The 11,806-nt window shown below is 31.9% G+C and overlaps 1 protein-coding gene across 1 annotated transcript; it reads left to right on the top strand.

Annotated features, from left to right (window-relative positions):
• Window positions 1-468: 468 nt before the first annotated feature.
• On the top strand, window positions 469-2,222 carry LOC145121958 (uncharacterized). Its single transcript, XM_079057637.1, has 2 exons — window positions 469-1,096; window positions 1,498-2,222. The coding sequence occupies exons 1-2, from the start codon at window positions 469-471 to the stop codon at window positions 2,220-2,222; spliced, it is 1,353 nt and encodes a 450-aa protein (XP_078913763.1).
• Window positions 2,223-11,806: the final 9,584 nt, after the last annotated feature.

Raw genomic sequence — 11,806 nt, 5'->3', positions numbered from 1 at the left:
AGGTAAACGGTGTTGCAGAATTTTTGAAATATGCAGTACGCAATTACAAGATTTCTAAGAATATGGATCTTGTAGATACCAAAAAAAAGATAAAAATTCCATGTCAATGTATCAAGTGTGTAAACCACATTTCTCATTCGGCGGATGTGGTAGACGCTCACCTTTTCAAGAATGGAATCGTTATATATTTGTTAGGTCATGGAGTGATAAATCATTATATATTCTATAATTAACAAGTATTTGGTTTTCATGTGTTGGATTTATTTGTAATCTGATATTGTGGTTTATGCACACCAACTGTTTGTTAAAATACATCAATGAACATGGAACATATATTATTTGTTGATGCTGTTGTAACTTGAAGATGGATAAGTCTTGGTGGGAGCATACAGAACATCACAAACGTAAGTAAACGGTGTTGCAGAATTTTTGAAATATGCAGTACGCAATTACAAGATTTCTAAGAATATGGATCTTGTAGATACCAAAAAAAAGATAAAAATTCCATGTCAATGTATCAAGTGTGTAAACCACATTTCTCATTCGGTGGATGTGGTAGACGCTCACCTTTTCAGGAATGGAATCGATCAAACATACACGAATTGGAATAAGCATGGAGAAATAGAGGAACCACCCAGAAATTATGTATATGAAGAGAATTTTGACATGGACACGTCATACGTTCTTGATTCAACGAACATGAATACAGAAATGCCAATAGATGCTGCAGAAACAGTAGAGATGGTTGAAGCTGTAGAGGAAAATTTCATGGGGAACCCTCATAAGTTTAGAGAACTAATAGAAGATGCTGAGAAGCCCCTATATAAAGGTTGTCCTAATTACGCAAAGTTATCTGCAATCATACAACTACTCAACTTGAAGAGTAACTATGGAGTATCAGATAAGTGCTTTACAGAATTATTAGTTTTGATCAAAAATATGTTACCAGAAGGAAATGAAATGTACAGTAGTACATACGAGGCCAAAAAATCATTCAAAGCAATGGGTTCAGGGTATACAAAAATACATGCATGTGTCAACAACTGTATACTTTACAGAAACAAATACACAGACATGGCAGCATGTCCTACTTGCGGTAAATCAAGATGGAAGATCGATGAACAAAAAAATAAAATTTACTAGAATATTCCTGCAATAGTTTTGTGGTACTTTCCAATTATTCCGCGCATGAAACGACTTTTTCAGTCTAAGACTAGTGCAAAAGATTTAACGTGGCATGCAACGGACAGAAATGTGGATATTGGTGTTTTACGTCACCCAGCTGATTCACCAGAATGGGCTGCCATTGATGACAAATATCCTAACTTTTCTAGCAAAACAAGAAATTTGCGGCTAGGCATTTCGGCTGACGGGGTCGATGTGAATAGAGGAAATAGAAATCATAGTGTGTGCCTATTTTAACTGTCACTAATTACAACCTTTCACCATGGTTGTGTACGAAGAGAAAGTTCATCATGCTTTCGTTATCGATATCAGGAACACCAGGAAACGATATTGATGTGTTCCTAGCACCTTTGATTGATGATCTTCAATTATTATTTGATATTGGAGTTGAAACATACGATGCATATGCACAAGAGCAGTTTAATCTACGTGCAGTTGTGTTATGGACTATTAATAATTATCCTGCTCTAGATACATTAAGTGGTTGTCCTTACAGCGGATTTCAAGGTTGTGTTGTGTGTGGCGAACAAACACACTGCATTAGACTCCCTAAATCGAATAAGCAAAGTTATGCTGGTCATAGACGATTTGTACCGTATGATCACCCATTCAGAAGACAAAAAAAGGCATTCAATGGACAACAAGAGATCTCACCCTCTCCAGAACCTATGAATGGGGAGGAAATATATAACAGGGTCAAATTTATAATTAATAAATGGGGAAAGGTGTCTAAGGGCAAGGAGGCAGAAATCCAACAATCTACAACTGGAAGAGGGGGGAAGATTAATAAAAATAAGAGAAAATCAAACCAAGTGGGTACTTCAGATGTGGGAAAACAAAATAATACATACTGGAAGAAATTTAATATATGGTATAGACAGCTAAGGTATTGGCGCGGCATTTTGATTCCACATTGTAAAGATTTTATGCATGTCGAAAAGAACGTGGGCGAGAGTTTAACCGGAACTGTGTTGAACGTTCCTGGGAAGACGAAAGATGGTTATAAAGCTCGATTGGATTTGGTTCATTATGGTTAAAAACCAGAGACGCATCCTAAGATAGAAGGGAACAACACAACACTTCCCACAACAGGTTGTACATTGACAAAAGAGAAGACAAATTTTGTGCGACTTTATACAACTTAAGGGTTCCTTAAGGGTATTGTTCTAATTTTCTAGTTTGGTGAGTCGGAAGGATAGGAAGTTGATCGGACTGAAATCAGATGACTATCACATGCTCATGCAACAATTTTTGCCCATAGCAATTCGATCTATTATGCATCCACCCACCAGAGTTGCTATTACAAGGTTTTGTTTCTTTTTCAAAACGATATGTAGCAAATAAATCAAACTGGATGAGCTCGATAAGTTGCAAGAGGAGTTATGTGTAACCTTATGCCTTTTTGAGAAACACTTTCCACCATCATTTTTTGATGTGATGATTCATTTAACCGTTCATCTAACTAGGGAAGTAAAATTATGCGGTCCAATATTCTTTAGATAGATGTACCCGTTCGAAAGGTGTATGAAGGTTATTAAGGGGCACATACGAAACAAAAATAGACCAGAAGGATGCATTGCAGAAGAGAATGTTGTAGAAGAGACGATTGAGTTTTTTAGTGAATTCCTCAAAAAGATGGATACTGTTGGTATTCCACCTGATAGTCATAACACATGTGGAATTCAGAAAGGTGTAGATAGTAGTTCTATTACGGACGATACTCCTCTATCAGCTGCTAAATCGGTAGAAGTTTCTGCAGAACTATTCAGCAAAGCACATTTCATTGTATTTCAAAATACAAATGACGTACTCCCGTATATCAAGTAAATTTTTTTTACATGTATGTTTTTTTGTTATAATATTAACATTAACGTATTGACAGACGACATATGTAATTTTTGCAACATCAACACCTTAAACGAAAGGCACAACTAGAGCAAGAGCACAATAATACATTTTGTCATTGGTTACGAAAGGAGGTATATTGTTTTCATATATGTTGTGTTCTTTGTTATGTATTTCTTTATATCTTAAATTCATAATCTAATTACTATTCAGGTAGAGAGAGGGTTAGGGGTCTGTAGAGAAAGTATAACAGAGACAATGAGATGGATTTCACATGGACCCAATAAGAACACTATTCAATACGATGTATATGTTATTAATGGATATACTTTTCGTACAAAATCTCGTGAAGGTAAAGTTTACCAAAACAGTGGGGTTAGTGTCGTTGCAACTGACACGCACATCAATAAATAAGTTGTAACATATGCCAAAAACACTTATTATGGTGTTTTACAAGAGATATGGGTACTAGATTATCATTTTAAACAAATTCCAATTTTCATGTGTTGACAGTAGAAATGGGATAAAAAAGGATAAATTGGGGTACACACTAGTTGAACTAAAAAGATTAGTCCATAAAGGTGATCCCTTCATATTGGCCTCACAAGCATAACAAGTACTTTACGTGATAGACCCGCTCGATCAAAAAATTTCTATTGTCTTCAACACACCTCCCAAAAATTACAGAGATACATATGAGGATGTAGATGAAGAATTAGTATTGTAGTTCCTCGTAATGATAATATATTCCCACGTGTAGACACACTTGACTTGCAGAAGGAAAATGATTATTTTCGTACTGATTGTCATGGTATTCTTATACGTACGGTATGTGTTTCTTAATGTCTACATTTGTAGCGATAATATTTTTCCTTCTTTTAACATATAATGATCTTTATTTTTGTTTGTAGAAAGGAAAGGCCAAACCTTGATCCTAGCGTTACGTGGAGAATAACAAAATGACAAAAAATGACAATGTACTTTCCTTAATATCTTTTTACCATATTATACCATCAATGTTTTCTGGTGCAATATCGTTATAACACAAAGTTAATTTTTTTTTCAGTTTTTTACTGTAATGGTGGATGACATGTTATAACATAACTGCATATTATAGCAATGTACTTTCGTTTAGATAAAGTTGTATTCTTTTCATTTATTTATCATACTTTTCTGTTAAAGAAAGTTGTATTCTTTTCATTTTTTAATGATGTATGATCTGGTGCAATTAAAAGAATAGATGACAAAAAGGGAAATTTGGCCCTTTCTTATAGCTCTTATTCAATACAACTATTTTGTTATTTGTTTTTGTTTTTATTTTTTTATTTTTTATTTTTTGTTTTTTCAGAAATTGTTTCTGTTGAGGTAATTTTACAAAACTACCATTCAATTTTTTTCATTAATTTATACAACCCTTTAATTGCAAAAAAAGCAATGTACTTTTTTTAAAATGGCATGATTGACCTTTTTGTTCATTTTTTATTCTGCCAAATGATATCAAAGATAAAAATGGCCAATTTTATGAGTATTCCAAAAAGTCTAAAATTGTCATTTTTTTGTATAATAACTTAACCAGATAACAATTTCAGTTTTACAGTAACAATTTTTAATTTTATGAAGACTATTCTTTAAACTTACAAATATAATAGTACAACCAGAATGAACATGTCACACTCCGCTAAAGCGGAAATACGGGGCGTTGCAGTACAAAGGGTATCATAGCAAAAGTTTATAGACAACACCAACCATAGTATTAAAATCATTACAAATTTACAATGAGTTTGAACAAATTTATAAATGAAATTACATTGTAACTGAAATACAACACATGTGAATTCTCCTAAAAGTGAAGTGTCCCTAAGTACCACTTACTCAATGATTCCTGAAAAAGCATGTAAAACGAGCGTCAACTATAAAAATAGTTGGTGAGTTCACAAGTTAAAAATAATATTGGTTTCATGAATCAAAATCAAAGTTTTGATATAAGTTTACATAGATAAAAATATATTACTAAAATGAGTAAATAAGTTTGTATAACAATGTTCATTGTCATCATGAGAAATAAAATATGTTGCCCAAATGAGATGCAACGTTCATATTCTCATGGGAAATAAAGTTCGTTACTAAAACGAGTAAACAAGTTTCATTGCTATAATGAGCAACCAATTTTGTTGCTACAAGGAGCAAACAAGTTCATTGTTAAGACAAGTAAATAAGTTTCCAGTAATAAAAGTTCGTTGTTAGAATGAGAAACAAAGTTCATTGCTATAATGTGAAACAAAGTTCATTGCTATAACTAATAAACGAGTTTGTATGTATATGAGCAAACAATGAGTTCCCAACCAAGCCAAAGACTGATGCCCTATCAAGATCTATGCTTATCGTTCCATACATTATATGGTATCATGCACTCAAGCAATCGGGCGAGTGAGGAGTTGTCAATTCCTAATAGCATTATCCATAATGACCATTGGCTCAAAGAGTTAATGGTTGGAGTAAAGTGTAAGGGAAGGGACTTAATAAGATAAGGCCTCATGTTTCGTGTTGCATAGACATACATAGAGCAATATAGCAAAATATAACAATCAAGTTTGATACAAATCAATTTAAATACAACGAACAATAAACAGTTTTTCGGACATGCTTTTCCACCCCAAAACATAAAAACCGAAAATAGGGGAGTCGTGAATAATCACAATACATTGAGATGATGCAAATGGTGCCTTGAACTACATTCCACTTGTATCACTGCCGATTCCTACAATAATGGTATTCGCTAGTAAGGCTCTAATCGAAATCTAACACTAGCATACTTACTACTACAATAGAATTATGCCAATACTGTGTCAAGATTTAATATTGATAAGTTACAAACATTTTTCTGTGAAAAGTAAATTTCAATGAATCAATTGTTATATAACAATTTAAGTGGAAAATTCTCATTATTGAAATGCTAATATTTAACATTTTAAGAGGTGTTCCAATGATTAAATATTCAAAAACTAAATCAATTTAGTTCTAAAATTTCTTAAACTTTTCCTTTCAGATTTAATTGAAGTAAAGGAACTTAAGATAAATTTTCTTGAATTGTTTATTTGTCTAACTATTTTTCACCATTTTATTTTCTTGAATAATCATAAAATCATAAAAAAAATACTAAACAGTTAATAAAAATTACCAAACTTCAGATTTTGGTTCTAACTGTATTAAAAGAGTTCCACATAAATTTTCATGGATTATAGATATGTATAACTAATTTTCTTATATTTGATTCTCTAAATAGATAAAAATTCATAAAAAATAGCATTCAGTTAAGAAAATTCCCCAAACTTTTTATAATACTGCCATTACACATACTTAAGTTGGGCAAAATATAAAAATGAATTTCTAAACTGTTTAACCTAATTTTATGATTTTTGTGCATTTTTTTCTAATAAATATGGGGATAAATAGAAAACAGTTTTCAAAATTACCCAAATGTTTTGTAATTCTGTTATTAAACATTCTTAAGCTGGAAAAAATATAAAAATGGATTTCTAAGCTATTTAACCCAATTTTATGATTTTTGTGCATTTATTCTAATAAAAATGGATTTAAGTGTATTTAATCTTGGGAAAATAGAAGAAAAATAGCATAAAGAGGAGAAAAATCATCACAATTTTTATGGAGCCTGCTAATATATTATAAGGTGTTCTGGTAAATTTTCATGAATTTTGGATGAGTAAAACTATTTTTCCTGTTTTTAGTCCATTATAAACACAAAAATCATGAAAAATAGATATACATTTTCAAAAACTCCAAAAATATTGTTTTGAGTCTTACACGTAAGGTAGAAGCTGTGAAATTTATTAGATACCCTTTTTATATTACCCAAAGTGGTTTTATGATTTATTGGAACTAAATAAAAGGAAAATTCAAAACCATACTAAACAGTAACAAAAATCAATGAAACTTAACGAGAGATGTTTGTTAACTTAAAGGGTCATCCAAGAATTTTTCCAGAATTTATTTACTAGTGTAAGTATTTTATATGATTTAACACTCAAATTTCTTATTATTTTCATGTAAAAATAAAGAAAATATGTATTGAGCTGAAAATTTCCAGAATGCATCTTCATACAATTTAATAACAATGAAAAATCGGTTTCTTATTTTTGATGTAGAAAAATATGCCTAAAGGCTCAATAAAATATAAAGAAAACTTGGTTCTTGTGATTTTGGTAAAGATATATGTTACTTTGAGAATTTTTGCAACATGTTCCAAAGACTTTTGAATCAAGCTCTTTTTGTACCTCTTAATACATGATGTTAAGTGTTCAAATTAATTTTTCCTAGATTTTTAGTGAGGAATAAGACCTTTGAACGCTAACGCAAAATATTATATTTCAGAAAAAGAATCTCGAATTTTGGTTAAGAAATGAGTGAGATATGGCAGTTTAAAGTCAGGTAAAGAAATCTGACAGATTGCATGCATGATAATTGGTTTAAAAAGTGAGTTTTCATCATTTCTTTGAGTAAATCTTTTGAAATACTTTATGAAATCATGATAAACTCATATTATAGTCATGTTTCAAAAGATTAAAACTTATCAAAATGTATACATGCATTTATGAAGAAAACTTTGTTTCTAAAAAACTCTTAACTTGAGTTTGATGTTTTAATCTTTAAAATCGATTTTTTTGCACTAAGATCATGAATATGCAACCTTGTTTATCATATATGCATGGTGTTAAAACACATCCATGATGTTCTAAAAACCATTTTAACAAAAAGAAAAGAAGTTTGAAGAAGATGAAGAAGTAGAAGGAGAAAGTGTAAGAAAAATAGCAAAACTTGAAGGAAAAGTGAAGTAGAAATCGATTTTACCTTCAAGAACACCACAATATGATGAAGATTTCAAGTTTGAGGAGTGTTCTGGGGTTTGTTTTTTGGAAAATTTTGTGGTTCTTAGAGGGAGGAAGAGAGAAAATGTGTGTGAGAGTATGAGAGAGAAATGAGGGAGAATAGGGAAGATGGAGTGTGAGAGAGAAGAAAAATGATTTTGTGTTGGGAAGAAGAGAGATATGGGGAGAGAGATCCGAATTTTCAATGAGGAGAGAGACTCCCCATCTCTTCCATTTATTTTATATAAATTTCCCTCAATTTTTATAAATTTTCCCATTTTGTTTATATAAATAATGCATTAAGCCATGATTTGTTTTATAAAATTATTGATTTAAGTTGATAATTAGGAATAAATGTTGATACTTTAAATTTTATTTTCCTTGAATTCATTTTCATAATTTTAATTATTATAAGATAATATTATAAGTTTCATAATTATTTTTATAGAATTTTTAAGGTTAAAGTTTATAAATATGTGTTTTTAGGGCTTTTTAGGGTTTTGAGGAGTTTGTAAGTCTTTGGATATCAAAATTAATTAAATTTTGAGACTTCAAACCATTTTAGAGTTTCATAACTATTATTCAAGTTAGAAATAATATTTGTAATTTATTTTTATCGATTTATTGGCATTCTATGTAGTGGTTTCGAGATTCAAGTGAAATTGAGGAATCGAGTATACTAGTCCTAGTCTTCAACTTTGACTTAAGTTTCTATGAGACTTTGACCTAATTTCTAATACTAGGTCAAGTGCATAATGTGTGTATATGATTCATGAAAAGGTGTTCGAGTCAATGAGCTACCCGAATATGGATAGTCACTACAGTTAAGTAGTTGTAGAATTCACATATCAATGTGAAATCTAAGTACACTATCCATTGATCCTACTTGTTTCCAAGTTTCTAGTAAGTTATAACTTAGCTTCTAGTTACTAAGTCTAGTATGTGTCATGCCTATATGTGCAAATAAGATTAGTCAAATCTAGAACCAACTTGAATTTTTACGGTTGTCACAGAACATTACATAATTATAGCAACATATTCAATGAACGACCCCTAATTATACCGATAAGACATTATTGTTCTTTTATAACTATATTTACATATAGACACATATAATAGTTGTAATCATAACAAAATGCTACCTACACTCACAATATTTGCTTCTTCTCAAAGCCAATTCATCATATTTTGATACACATAATAAAAGGTACATGACCATAAACAACCAATACTACTTGTTTTCTTTTCATGCGTTAACTAAGTACAATTAGTACTAAACCGCCCTATGGACACACAAATATTTAGTGTGACCATATGTATCACCTTTTAGCTACTTTGTCTGTTATGTGTTTAAAAAGGCACCAGGTTATAGACACACATAAAACTGTCTCATGTCACAATACGTTTATCTATTGTTTCTTATAAAAAAAGTATGACAATCTTAATCGATACCTGTGGCTGATTGTGACCTATGGCCTTAATGTTCGAGTGTGACTAATATTTGTCACATTTGGTATAATTAAGTGTGGTTAAAGTTTTGATTATCTATACAATGGCCACAAAAACTAATTTAAATGTATCCAAAAACAGTTTGTAAATTTTTTGAATGACCTTTGGCCACACTTTTAATAAAAAGTGTGACAGGCCGTTTTTCGGAAAGTGTGACAGGCCGTTTTTCGGAAAGTGTGACCGTCGGTCATTTTTGTACTAGTGTGCATCCAAGGGCGCTTCGCCAGACCCCCGTATTCCCGAGTTCACAATTACCACATCGAGTGTGCAGCCCGCACCTCCAAGCTCGGTTAGTAAATGAAACTCAAACTATCTCATTATTAATAATAATTACACAAAAATATGTTGATAACACTAAAATTATCAACAAAAGGGAGCATGTACTGAGGGCAGTATATGTAACGCCCAATTTTTATACTAGGTACACCCTAAAAATACTTGTTGGAGCAAGAAATGTTCTACAATGATGAGTGATTTATTAGGTTGTAATATTCCTTCTATGAGAACATATTCCCTTTACTAGTAGATAAAGTGGAGGTGAGTGGGCATTTGTAATAAAGGAGTGCACCATGTAGACATGGATGAGAGAGAGAGAGAGAGAGAAAGACAGAGAGAGTTGGTTGGGGAATTCTCCCTAGCTATGAGTGTTCTTCATATAATATGTTATATCTCTCTATCTATATATAACATTTTCCTCACATGATCTTGTTATTGAAATTCATACATAATTATCTTCTTGGTATTATTATTCGACACCAATCCAATTGATAAATGGGAACCAACAATCGGTATTAGAGCCTTGCCTTGAAGATCCAACTAATTATTTCAAGGGAATGATCCCAACTGGTTTACTATCCTAAATACTTTTTTCATACTTAAAGAAATTCTCATCCGTCGAAACTAAAAAATATTTTGTGAGTTTTTTACTGTTTTGTTGATGATGTTGCTTGAAAAATAAAAATTATGTTGTTTTGTTCCTATACATTTGTTGCTGTTAAAGCTGATTTATGAAGAAAATTATTTTGTGGTGAAGAAAATAAAGTTCTTGCTATAAAGTTAGTGTTTAATATGTTTATTCCCATGCAAAAGGTGTTTAGAATGAGACAAACTTTTATTTTGGTAATAAAAGATTTACACTCGGTATGAAGTTCATATGATATAGATTTTAGTATGCATGGGCACTTATTATCTGAATCTACAAGTGATATTGGAGGAGGTACAAACTTTCATTCATGTGATTTCTGAGAAAATAACTCTAATGTTATTTCTTTTTTTTAGCACAAGAAATGAAAGTTTGCGTGTGTGAGTGAAATTGGCTGCAATTGGCTAGTGTACTATACTCAAAAGCCCTTGCGCATTTATTGTTGTTATGGAGAGTAGGAGACACCATTTTTTTACACAACGTTTGAAGTGCACGCTCGCATCAGCTTCATGACATGCATACTACTAGTCCCACCTGCAGTCCACTCTTCAAATCAAACCAGACAAAGCTTTCCTGCCTATTTTGTTTCACCTTCCATGTGCATTTAATGCACTTTGCACCTTGTCGGCTTGTGCATTCCACTCTAAAATTTATAAATAAGCTCGGATTCAAAGTGAATTCATTGTCAATCTAGATCTAATTTCGAAAATCTTCTGAGATACATCCCTTACATGGGGTTGATACAAACCTAAGGGTTGATACGGACCTGACACAACCACGTGCTGCTATATTTATATGTAAGTTGTATGTGGTATTTTGGGGAAGCTCTCAAATCTTTGTGCTTACAATTATGTTTATGGTTTCAAGTACTCCTGGTATGAAAGGGAAGAGCCCGGCTTGACGGAGTGCTCAATGCGTGAACAACTTTTGGGTAGTGACAAGGCACTACATCCTCTTCCGCTAGCGACAAAAATCAGTGCCTTCAAACTTGTCCAACTTCCTAAATTTGGAACTCGTGTATTTAACAGATTCTGCCATTAGTATTTTTCATAAAATCATAGATTTTGAATGTAAGATTTTGGGGTCTTAGAATATCAATTAACTTGGATAATTTCTGGGATCGTGATCGTAATCACTTTCCAAAATTTGTGATTTCGACTCTTATGCCTTGGGTATCACGAAATCTTATTTGGGATAATCTAAGAAATGCAATTTGGAAATCAGGCCACTTCCAAATTCGAAACACAGAAAAATATACCTTGGTGTTTTGTGTTCATTGGAGATAAATAGACCCAAAAGTATGATTTTTGAGAGAAAGTTTTGTAACCTATTTTCTGGAACATGCAGTATGTTTTATAATAGAAGGAAAAGTATTTGGTGGTAGTTACATGCAAATTTGGCGCTGAAATAAGTGGTTAGATATATATAGTTATAAGACATAATCGATTCTGACATCACAGTG

The sequence above is a fragment of the Lactuca virosa genome, chromosome 6 (genome assembly GCF_052849685.1).
Source record: "Lactuca virosa cultivar CGN04683 chromosome 6, Lactuca_virosa_CGN04683_v6, whole genome shotgun sequence".
In the NCBI taxonomy this organism is placed as follows: domain Eukaryota; kingdom Viridiplantae; phylum Streptophyta; class Magnoliopsida; order Asterales; family Asteraceae; genus Lactuca; species Lactuca virosa.
Note: the sequence above shows the minus strand (reverse complement) of the source record. Positions and strands in the feature narration are given on the sequence as shown.

Bases quoted from the DNA above. Each gene is read 5' to 3' on its own strand.
- LOC145121958 (XM_079057637.1), top strand. From the start codon at position 469: ATGGATCTTGTAGATACCAAAAAAAAGATAAAAATTCCATGTCAATGT. The intron at 1,097-1,497 runs GTAAATCAAGAT...TATCGATATCAG, and splicing joins GGCAGCATGTCCTACTTGCG to GAACACCAGGAAACGATATT.